Source organism: Lepisosteus oculatus, chromosome 2 (genome assembly GCF_040954835.1).
Source record: "Lepisosteus oculatus isolate fLepOcu1 chromosome 2, fLepOcu1.hap2, whole genome shotgun sequence".
NCBI classification, from domain to species: Eukaryota; Metazoa; Chordata; class Actinopteri; order Semionotiformes; family Lepisosteidae; genus Lepisosteus; species Lepisosteus oculatus.
In genome coordinates, this window is record NC_090697.1 from 55,908,832 (window position 1) to 55,921,398 (window position 12,567).

A 12,567-nucleotide genomic window follows, 5' to 3' on the forward strand; every position below is an offset into this window, starting at 1 on the left:
AACTTTGATAAAAAAATACATTTTAATGCTACCTAATTAATATATACTGTATGTATATGTTAACGAAATGTACAATGTACTGCACTATCAGTTTTTATATAAAATGCCCTTGGTGTTTAACAAGTAGGATAACAATGAACTTCTTGTGTATCAGGAAAATGTATCTAAACACCTGATTTATTTATTTAAATCCATACACGGTGTAATTCTTAAGCATTTTATTATTTTTTGCTGTCTTATAAGAAAATTCAAAATTAGTTTTAACCAGGATATAAAATAGAGACTACAATATCTAGTTCAGCTGCTGGTCCAGATTGACCAAGTACTGTACTGTAGGTGTTGCGGTTCAGTGTTGAAGGGGGTCTCATACTATGCACAACACTTTGGGATAATTTGGGAGGGAAGGAATTATACTAGTTAGCTTGGTATTAACTCTTTTTTGTTTAAAATTTTTCTGACACATTAAATTCAATTAGCCAGCAATTGGCTTCTTAAAGATTTTCTGCGATCTTTGGTTACAGTAACAGATTGCAGTTACATTTTCCTTCACACAATAATCGAAACTGTACAAGGTGTGTCCTAGTTAAGCTGTGGAGAGCAGCTGAGCGGCTTTTCGAATTCTAAACTTGCGTTACAGCTGCGGTCTCAGAATGTTATACCTGCCACAGCTGTATCTTGAGACTTTTTACAAATTATATTTGATGTAGGTATAGGGGTCTGTGACGTTTTGTGAGTGTGAGAAATGAAAGGACCGTCTACATTGTGAACAAAAATACATATACATTTTGTAACATTCATGTAATGCTACCTATGTTATACATATGGACAGGGACAGGCAGTTAATCGAAGTTAGTTTTGCACAAAAGATGCCAGTAGATACAAGAATTTCCAAGTTCAAAATAAAGTCTTCGATTCTTACATTAATAAAAAGGAGTGAAATCGTGTGGACGATTCTGAACGTGTGGTTGCGGGGACCTTTAGACATAAATCAGTCCACACCAATAGAACCTAAGATTCAGGAGCTTAACTTGTTTTATTTAAGATAAAGGACAAGAAAACACCTAGCTCATTTTAGCTCTTACAAAATGTCAACCTACTATATTTAAAATTCGATTATATTTATCCTCGCTTAACCAAACAACTAACAGGGTGGTTACACTGCTGTGGTCTAAATGTTTGAGTTCCTACTCTCCAACCAGCTACCACCATAAAAATATCCCCTTTTATACTCAATACCTCAAGTGGGAATTTGCAATTAAAACGTCACTCTATTAAACACCATGTGAAACCAAGTTCACATACAGTCAAGTGATTCTTCGCCATATTTGGCGGCCTCTAGTGGTATGCCATTCGTCGTTACAAGACTCTGACCTGCAGGCACTCTGCCACAAACGGTGGTAAATGTTTAATGAATATAGCCCACTGTCTTTTATAAAATAATCTTGAATCATATCTGCTTGTAAACCATTGACAAATCTGTCCCCTGGGGCCTAGATCATCTTTACAATGAGTGAAGAATTAAAAGCAATATCGAGATAATCTCCTTTTTTTGTCCAATTAGTGAAGTACAGTACAGTCCTTTGCAATTGGTAGTGCTCTGGGCTTACAGTTAACCTGTAATTTGGTTTACTGGTTGGAATACTGGTCCTTTGGTTTTGAAAAGTTCCAAAACTTTAAAGTTTTTGAATGGATGGTGTCCTCAAAGATGAGACCTCCTCTAACAGGTGTTAAGGGAAAAGCATGAAAAACATGTCAGAAAAGTCCTTTGTTTGAAACTTGACCAAATTTGAAACAGTTTTTACAGTAGTCTTCAGTTAATTACACATTGAAATTAATCTTAAAAGGATTAATATTGCAGCAGAGGCACTTTCCACTGGTAAGAGAAGGTTTTATTTAATTTAATCCTCTTTTTCTCAAAACGTACAGAATTACAGGGACACCAGGGAGAGTGGGAGTTTATTACACAGCTGGTCTATAATACACAAAACAATAAACAGCCGCAACAACTCTGTGGGCAGGCTGGTCTTTAACTCTGCTGACTGCCACTTGAGACTGTTAAAGGCCTGTTTTAGTTTTAGAGAGCAGGTTATAATATTTACAATAATTATAGATAGATAGTTAATTATAGAATAGATAATTGATAAGGTATTCAGAAGAACTCTCAGGAGTGTTATTAGTTTGTCACTTGGTACACTAGGGATGTTGGTGTTAAGATATGTTTGCAATATTTTGGGAATAAAGCATCCGATTTGAGAATTATTTGCCATTGTGGGTTTTCAGTTGCACAGATCACTGGAGCTTCCTTTGGGTGGGGTCTGTCACAAACTCTTTTTGCTTAATTGAAAACTCTGCTGTACCGGTATTTCTTGTTAAAGGAATGATGGGATGTACAGCAGATAACAATGTAAATGAATGTGTTGTGTTGATCCCACCCAATTCTTAGTGATGTTTGGAACCATGCATACAGGTGATACACTAAACCTTGTTTTAGAATCTTTAAAATATTGTTTTAGAATTATAACATCATGATCAGGTTAAGGTATATACTTACTAGACAAAATATGTTTGGTGTTTCAAAAACTGTAACCAAATTTTTCTATAAATGATAACATAGTTATACAATGTGATTCATATTACACAACCAACAAAGATAAGGTCTCATAATTTAAATTACTTAATGTTAAGTGATGTGACAGGACATGTCCTTACAGGATTTTTAAAGTAGGAGGGTATAGGATAGTCATACATACTGTACATGCAGCTGTAAGGTTAAAAAAGTGCTTTTTATTTTACTGTGCAGTGAGGGAAATCAAAATACAACACAAACCAAAACAAAAACAGAGCTCCTTTTTGAGCTTCTGACTGTATTTTTCACATAACCCCTTTCTATCATACCAGACAGCCTAGCTGTTTAATACAATTTTAAAACACTTCAGTCTCTCTCTGAGACCCTTCAAGAAAAAAAAAACGTCCACAACATCTCAAGAACTCCTAGCTCCTAGGTTCACAGTTCCACAAAACTCACCGATTCCTTACGATCACAGTCAGTTCTTCACCCCCCGGTGAATGAAGCAGACAGAGGACCTGTCTTGTAACCTGCTGACAGCTGATAACCTCCAACAGGTAACCTCCAGTTACTGCTTTTTAAATGATCATCTCACTTGTTATCCAGCAAATGGGAGCAGCTCATTTCACCAAAACCTCCCACAGAATGTAAATCAGACAAGGTATCCATCGTGCTGTGCTCTCACGGTGGTTATGTGTAAATAATATATACAATATTAATAACCAGATTATTAATGCCATTTTTAGACACCTATCTCTCATCAGAGTTTGGGCATTCTGGTGATACTGTACAGATCTAGATACATCTGAATTAATACACCTACAGTTTTCAAACTTTTAAGTTTTTAGTTTTATTATATCTACAGTATGTAACATCTATAATGTTTGTTTGGTGTTATGGGCTAAATCTGACAGCTCATCTCATAATATGAGACTTACCAGTATAATAATGGCAGAAACCAGAAATTGATAAAACATATTCCAAAGCTAACAGATATATACTGCTAATGTGGTGTCACAAAATGCCCAGAGGATATACAGTTTTGATATCTAATACAGATAAATATTTTGATGAAAAAACTTGACAAATTATTTTACTTTCTGAAAAAAAAACAGATGTTTCAATATTTGTTTGAAAAAATTAAGCAAAAAAGGGATTTAATGGCAAGAGTCACTCCATCTCCCACTCCTCTAAAACCCTCCTGTGCTTCCCAGTTTCATTCTTCAGGACCACTGAGTTACTCCATGACCCTGGAGGACTCATCATTCCACCTCGCATTACAGCACAATTCCTAATTAGCCAGTTTACCTCAGTCTATTCAAGGCTGCTTTACACACTTGTCTTTGCTCAGTATTAGATTTATCCTGGCTAGATTTATCCTTTCTATCGCTGTGACTTTCTAGTTGTTAATTGGCTTCCTGACCCTGGTTTGTTCCCCGACTACGATTTTGGCATTATACCGATTGTACTGGTTTTGACTCTTGGCTTCCTCATGGCTTCCGGCTCTGCTTCTGGTTTTTGTACTTTTGCCTGGCTTGATTACCTACTGTATGGCTTACAGACCTCGGATTGCTCGCTCGACTACGCCTCTGGGAAATGATCTGGTTTCTGCATAGGGTCGTCACTACTACTTCGTAACACACTGTACCTGCTGGTTTTCGTTCTAGTCAAGCTTGCTAACTGAGCCCTTAGACTAATGAGATGCATATTTGGACCTTTTTCAAGGTATTTATCAGTGTGACTCGTTCGGCCTGTGGGTGAAAGTACAGTCCATCACCAGTCTCTGGCAGCTTGCGGATCAGGCAGATTGGCACAGTTTTGGAAACCTGCTACCACCTTTGAGTGAGTGTAGGCAAACTCCCAGATGCTGACAAGATATCAAATTATTGCTGCTGGCTGCTCCTATCATGCCTGGCTTTCTTCTTTCAGCCCTTCTTTTCATGAGCTCTTCATTTGGTATCAGAGGGTCACAGAGTCATCGCCAAATGTGTCCATCCTGGCGCAGCGCTGTGACCAACCACTGCCTCCATGGAGGCCCAGCGATGCCTGACCCCTTCAGCAGACATCTGACCACCTTCTGCTTTTTATTTGGCCACAGGGCGTTCTGATTCAGCCACCTTAACTAGCAGGCATCTAAAACTGACCCAACTGACCCTCTACCAGGATCTACCTGGGGGGATTCCAGCAGGGTACAAGTCACCTTGGGCTGGCTGTGAAGGGGCCTGGACGAGATCTGCATGGCTTGCCCCTCTGTGTTCATTCATATACATCACCTCAACGGCTCCTCCTTGATCAGTGAGTTCTCAGGTCCTACAGCTTGCCTTGGACCCTCCAGCTCTGCACTCTCCTGTTTTTGTGCACCTGTAGCTCCACAGGTGATGATTGTATTGTATTCATTCCTTATAAAGAACTGCTGGGCTCCCTTCCACAATCCTGGCTTGCTGAAAAGGAATACAATCATTATCCTTTTAGTCACTCTCAGCCAGCCTCCTTTTGTCGCTAACAGTTGGCATAGATTCTATACAACGGAGGGTGTGTTAGAGTGACATCCCCCTTGATGATGATGATAATGACATTTTTTTTTCAGGGCACTGAAGACAGCCCAGCATTATCTAACAACTAATTGATGACCCCCCCACTTTTTAATGTTACACTAATAAATAAATCTATATTTATTTTAATATCAACTCTGGGTATTATCTTTTCACATGCATTTAGATCCTCAGTTATTCTGTTGTTCCAAACGACCGTGTCTTTGCTCCGGGCCCTTATTCTACACTTCTAGGATTCGAGGGGGTGACATTACTATTACTATAACACGCATTGAGCTCAGTGCACTGTGCCCTGTTCCAGATACAATCCTTACTTTGTCTGAATTGGGGAGAAAATATTGTGTCAGCTAACAAAACATGACACCTGACTTCATCACATACCTAAAAAAGATACTTCTAAAATCAGTTGCTTTAGTGAATTTAAAGTAGTGATTTGTTGTGGATAGAAGCATTTTAATAATGCAAGCTCCCTTCATTTACTTTACTCAATCTATAATGCCACACATATGTACAAAATCTCATATCAAATATATGACATTTTGAAACAAAAAGCTGAAAGATGTTCCCTTTAAACACGCAGAAAACCCTTGCAGATCAAGAGTGGATAATAATAATAATAATAATAATAATAATAATAATAATAATAATAATAGCTTACACTTATATAGCGCTTTTCTGGACACTCCACTCAAAGTGCTTTTACAGGTATTGGGGACTCCCCTCCACCACCACCAATGTGCATACACCTGGATGATGAGACGGCAGCCATAGTGCGCCAGAACGCTCACCACACATCAGCTATCAGTGGGGAGGAGAGCAGAGTAATGAAGCCAATTTATAGAGGGATAGCCAGAGTCCTGTAGGTTTTACTATAGATGTGTCTTGTGCCTTTCAAATTAACACCTGATTAAGTTCTGAAAACCACAGCCGATGTAACGCCTAATCCATTTACTTAGTTCAATTAAACCATAAAAATTTGGAAAAAGAAATAGTGTGCTCATGGACTGGAGTTACGTAGTCTTGATGCACAGCATGTTATAAACGTAAACGGATTCAAGGAATAATTTACTACTACCACAAGATGGCGATAGGTCATATAAGCATTTTCTTTCTTTTTTTAAAAAAAGGCGCTAGGGATGTAGACAGCTTTCAGCGGAAGTGACAAAAAAGTAGGAAGTTGAAGATGGAGGCTGCAGTGTTCATTCTGTCTTTAATCGATTGTTGTGCTTTAATTTTTCTGTCAGTTTACTTTGTATCCTTTAATTTAAAGAGTTGAAAGCTTTGTTTGTAGCAAATCATTTTGGCGTTACTGTAAGGGGTCTTTGATTGCCCACAGTTTATAAATTGTGGTGGGTAGTTTCGCGGTACTGGTCTGTAGAACGATGTTGTTCAGAATACACTTCACAGTTTATTACATACGCTTTTGATAAATTTATACTGGATAGTTGTTTAACCTGTTAAACCTGGCTGAATTAACTTGATTTAGTATTGCTGGTGATATACAGATTAGGTTGTTTTCTGTTAAACAACTGTGATTGTGCACAGCGAAAGGGTGCTTTTCTGTAGGTTTTCTAATTACAATTGACATGCCTTCGGTTTTTAGGACTGGTACTAGCCAACCAGGCACTGTTCATTTCAGCCGTCCTCTGTAATTACAATTGTTTGCTGAAATCTCTCTTTAATTGTTACTATTTACTGTTCTTGATGTTCAGGCTGAATAGTCAGCTTTTGCAGTGTCTACAGAAATACCAGTATTACCATTTGTTTTTAGCGTAGTTTGAATACAAAGAAAAAAACTTATAGGGGCATTGCGTTACAAAATAATATAATTTATAGTAAATTAATACTGAAGATCGAATTTTAAAGTAATTGTAAAAGAGGCTTGGTTTCTGTGTTCTATGTTAAGCTTTGCATCTTATTTTACAGTGTTGACCAAATGTTACATTCAGCATTGCTACTATTAATGAAAAATAGAATGTGTACTGACAGATGCTTCTTCTGGCGTGATTGCACAGGATGTACCTAACCACCTATGTGCCTGACATCTTATTTAGATTTATTACAGAAGAGTTTACAGCTGCTGTGTCTGAAAGAAGGAAACTGCCTGAGAGAGGTCTAAGACAAATGTATTGTTTCAGCACGTTTCCTTAACTTGTATTGCAGATAATTACTCTTTCTGATCTAGAATGTGATTATATTAATGCAAGAGCTTGCTGTTCCAAATTAAACAAAGTAAGTTGTTTTTGTTTCAAAATGTTACCAGGTTTGTGTGTGTTTACCTGTTTTTTCAGCTCTGAATGTTGAGAAATGTCTGGTGTACATACAGTATGCACTAAAACTTAAACGTGGTGTAAGGAATTCTCCTGGTATTCAGCCTCTGCTAAAATAAATGTGATTTACACCTTAATGTTACATGGCAAGACATGTTTATTACATTATTCTGACTTGTTTATTACACTACCTCAAAGAAACCAAAAAGTTGGTTTCCAATCAAGATACTAAATAGGATACAAGAAACCTTTATAATTAAAAGCTTTGTTCAGAATTACCACCCTGATGACTAGTCTGGAAATTCAAAAAGTGAAGGAATGAGTCAGTAAGTTAATTACTGAGTATGCAGGAAGGTTTATTACTAAAAACATGACATATTGATTTATTGGGTACAATTTTCTATGACGAGAAGCCATCGAGTAAGAGAATTGTAAGATCAGCTGTATTGTTTGTCTTGTAGTGGATTGTGCCAGAATTGGTTGGTCAGGCGATAGCCACAGTTCTGATGCTTGTTTCATTGCATTGGTTCATCTTCCTTCTCAACCTGCCTGTTGCATCCTGGAACGTCTACAGGTGAGTTTCTACATCTCTTCTGTTAAGCCTCTATCCCTGGTGTTAGGCAAAATTCTAGTAGTTTACTTTAAGCCAATCACGTTCATGTCTTTTCTTATGGAGCAGTGGCAGCCCTTTTTTATTCTTACTGGCCTCTTTAAGCTAGTCATGTTTATTTTGGATAGAAAAGCTTGCTTAATATAAGTATATATTTCTCATGTTTTGGTACCCAACACAGTTGTGACCAGCACAGGCCATTATTTCTGAAAGCTGGGTTAACCGTTACTCTGTGAGAGTTGATCCTTTTCCCTGTGAGGTCTTGACGTTATGGTAATGTAAATAGGTTAACCGTTTGAAAAAAAAATCAGTGTTAGCTCCAGTAAAATGCAGGGATTCTGGAGCACTTTTGGTCCTGACCACTGTGCTTCCACATTTTTATGCATCATGCTCTTGAGCGTTTCATAGCACTTGATAAGTCTTATGATCCCCTACGTCTCTTGTTGCTTTTTTTAAGCAAAAAACAAATAGTACACAAATTTAAATAAACATCACAAGATCACTGCGCAGCTTGAACTTTAGTTGAGAGTTTTAGGTTATCTCCTGCTTGTTTTCTTAAGCGTATGCAATTGGACAGGAAACACACTTACAGCTCTATTCTGGGCCTGGATGTCCAACACATAATTCCATGCAGCAATATAAAAACAAAACTGTTGGCAAAATCTTGAGTTAAGTGTTGGATTTTTTAAGTTATTAAAGTAGAAATGTCATCCTGAAAAATATTTATCTGTGACTCATCACCTACCTCCGCTCTTCATAATCTTTTTGCAGGTGATGGAAATGAAATGATGCTTAAAATTGCTACAACTTTGGCGTGTTGTGTAGACCTTTGTAAAATCTTGAAAACTGCAGTGTGTCATCCTTTGTGTCAAGGGAAATAACCCATGTTAAATCTAAGACAGAACTAATGATTGTTCATGCTATCATAAAACAGCTAAAAACAAATGAGGCTCATTTAGATTTTAGCATAAAAATCACATTTTACAATGTATACTTTTTGTTTCTGAAAGATAGGCAATTCAAAGATATATTTGGTCAGAAATCTCAAAATGATTACTGGCCGGCCGGTTTTGTAGTGTTTTCCAGAAATGGATTGCAGAATGCACTTGGTTAAGAAACATACTTATATTGTTTCATTTAGGCAGTAAGTATTGTAATAGTCAAAGTATTTTTGCCCTCTTAGTGCACAGAGATCATAATTAATGTAATTTGTATGCTGTTTTCATCCAAAAAGATCACAAAGTACTCTAGTAGAGGGACTAACTTCATAGGGAATGAGTGTTGGTTTTCCCTTCTTTTCTTCAGATTTTTGAAGGTCCCAATGGGTAATATGGGAGTGTTTGACCCTACAGAGATTCACAATCGAGGGCTGCTGAAATCCCATATGAAGGAGGCCATGATCAAACTTGGGTTTCACCTGCTGTGTTTCTTCATTTATCTCTACAGGTGAGGGCTTTCTCCATGCATCTTTTTTGTGTATTTTACATGCAGCACTAAACTGATACTGGCAGTATAAGTACTGCTCAAGTCATCTTGATGCCTTTTTGTCTATTACTGAGATTTGAATTCCCTTGTTTTTTTCCCCCGCTACTTGCTATTCAACATTCTGCGAAGCGCAAAATAACATAATTTAGAAGAAATAGTTTGTACTTGAAGTGCTGTCAAGTTTTCATAGTGCTGGAACTTGAGGAAAGATTGAAACAAGTAAAAGGATTTCTGTGTAGATGGAGTTGATAGATTATTCAAAAATCCAAGTTCAAATTACATGCTGGATAGTATAAAAATAGTTTCCAGCACCCTTGTATCTTTTAAGGTAGTGAATGAATGATACTTATTAAACTAAATGTATCTTGGCTTGCATTTATTTTAAACATGAAATCCTTTCAGATTAATGCCAAATCACCAGGAAGTGAGAAATGGTGGAATTGTACAAGATGCATTGAAAAGAAAAACAGTAGCAGGAATAAGTAAAACTTTAATTTGTAGGTTTTTGGGAAAACTAGAAAGAAATTAATTTCAGCCATGGATTCTTATTTATGAGTGCTTGAAACAAGATATGACTTCCCTGCCCTTTGAATTTTAGTGTAATTGTTTGGTACAGTTTTTTAACTATTTTCTTTATTGTAATTAAACTTAAGTAGAATTGAAAGCTCAGTTAAGTACTCTGCTTTCCTGTTCCTTGAATGATTTCTTTGGTATAAGTTATTTTTTCCTCAAGTCCAAATGTGAAGCACTTTTCTGAAACGTAAAGATCTTTTTTTATTAAAAAAATGATTAAGGTACGTTTTGCAGACTTATTCCTTTTATAATATTTTGTTTGACAAATTCTAGTGTTTTCTTACACCAGAATTTTCATTGCTTAGTTATGTCTTTTAAATGTCAATTCTTCGGGTCTCATACTGACCCCTTCTTAATGGTGCACTGGTACATGGTCTCTATTAATTTTATTAATATTGAGTTGTGCTGCCAGTATTATCTATCATTTTATCCTGCATTCACTAACCTAGCTCCTGTTTTCCACAGTATGATCCTGGCATTAATAAATGACTGACGCCCAATTCACCTTTCAACTCCAGCTGCCAAATCATAAGTCGTCTGCTCTGTTGAGCTGCAATCAATCTCAGTGGTCTCTTTGTTCATTATGTTTTTACATACACTGCCATGCAAGAATAAAATATCCCTGCAAAGTCATTAGAAATTGAATTTGAATAATCCATTCGTGTGTGGAACTTTTTGCATAAGAAACACAGCTTTGTTTTGTGGTCACGACAGAGCTAAAGTGAAAACTGGACCCTGCAGTAATAAAAAAAACTTGATTGTGCCTAATGTGGTTAAACTACTACTTGCTGCATGATTGTGGAGTTTATTCTTTCAGAGCAGTGTGTATACAACAGCCCTAAGTAACCTATTACATGCATAACTTTGGTCATGTTCTCAAAAAGAAGGACTTCCCTAGTTGGTACCTACGTGCTATTTTTCCAGTGATCAACCATGACGTATCCCCTGTCAGCAATGTTTTGTCCAGTAAACAAGCTATGTTTCTTTAAACCACCATTACCTTACGATCCAACCACTCTGGAGCTCAATTTGTCCAGTTAAATAACTGGGTCAGAAGCCAATCTGAATAAGGGCCTTAAGACTCTGTGACCCTTGTGGTTGGGGGCTGCTTCCACCCCTTCCTGACTACATGCTGAGTGTTTTCCCATGAGTTTACATTGATGAGGTTTAGTCATCTGAGCCGAAGAACACAAATCACAGACCGCAGAAGAGCTGTACCTGAAAAAGAGACTCAAAAAAACTAATAAAACTCATAAAGAAAAGCTGAATTTCATGAATCACACACCAGAGAGGAGATGCACATATTGTACATTTGTTCATATGCCTACGAGGTGGTGGTGCAGTACTGTAGCACTTCTCTTTTCAAACAACAATCAGATTTACTTATGCCATGTTTGTATTCAGCAAATGTTGATTTGAAAGCTGCAGTGTTTGTTGTACAAAGATTTATAAAATATTCAGACTTTGTAGAGTTGATCTTTTATTTTTTAAAAGCTTTTGAGACATGCAAATATAAATTTTGACTTTCTCCAAATAAAAGGTTTTAAAGTTTTTAGTGTTTCTTGGTACCGTTTTGTTTAAAAAATTGAAATGTTGTTTTTGCAAAACATAGTTTGAAAAATGGTGTGAAGAAAATTGTTTACAAGAAAAAATGATTTTATACTACATTTGTTTTTTTTTTTATTTGTGTGGTTGCTGTTTATATTTTGTAATACAACTTAATAAGGATGGATGTTAAGAACTTTTCAACGAGTAATCCGAGTATTTTCTACATTAAAAGGTCTACGTGGCAGATTTAGAACTGTTTTTTCATCTGGAATATATTGGATATTAATATTACGGTCTTAATCCCAAAATTAAGTAATGTAATATATATGTTTTAGTGAAAATATTAAGAACCTTCATCCAAAAATAATATTATTGTGGCAGGCATGAGGGTGGTATGAGGGATATGACTTTCATTATACTTTCATTGTTTTCCCTGTTCAGAATAATCCCCTGATCTCAGTCCTGTTTGCATTCTGCATTCTGGTAGAACATAAAAATAATACCCAAGTCACAAACAAATACAGACAATTCTATTTGCAGAGCAATGAGATTGAGCTGCCCATATTTCAAAGTCTGTCATATAATTTAATCTTTAAGTTGAGCAGCTCAGTTTTATTTGATGAGGTGTTACAATATTTCTGCCAGTGTGTGTATAAAACGAATTGTGACCCCAATCTAGGTGTGCACATATAAATGGCAATATAGTCCAATTTTTTCAATTAGTAGGTCATGTTCTTTCTGAGCCACACTAAGATGCTAACTGTATGTAATGTTTGTATTAGGTTCTGACCTTTCCTCCTTCACCTAATTAAAATGTGCAACAGAAAACAGTCTGCTTTTACAATCCTGTATATGTGATATTACTAGGCTTCTTCAACTAAAATAAGATGACGTGGCCAAAGATCATTGCCTGTAAGGGTGTGAGGAAAGAAATGCATGTTCTTTAGACTTTCATCTTTGAAA

At 36.6% G+C, this 12,567-nt stretch overlaps 2 protein-coding genes across 2 annotated transcripts in view; one reads left to right on the forward strand and one right to left on the reverse strand.

Moving 5' to 3' along the window:
• Positions 1-3,101, reverse strand: part of xdh (xanthine dehydrogenase) — a 62,305-nt gene extending 59,204 nt beyond the window's left edge. The window contains exon 1 of the mRNA XM_069179473.1: positions 3,026-3,101. The gene's annotated coding sequence lies outside the window, so the exon portion shown is untranslated. The remainder of the gene's footprint in view (positions 1-3,025) is intronic.
• A 3,160-nt stretch (positions 3,102-6,261) lies between these two features.
• On the forward strand, positions 6,262-11,607 carry cnih4 (cornichon family member 4). The gene is made up of 5 exons (XM_006625665.3): positions 6,262-6,370; positions 7,282-7,350; positions 7,850-7,962; positions 9,304-9,444; positions 10,522-11,607. Exons 1-5 carry the CDS (start codon positions 6,302-6,304, stop codon positions 10,547-10,549), a joined length of 420 nt encoding a protein of 139 aa, XP_006625728.1. The 5' UTR covers positions 6,262-6,301; the 3' UTR covers positions 10,550-11,607.
• Positions 11,608-12,567: the final 960 nt, after the last annotated feature.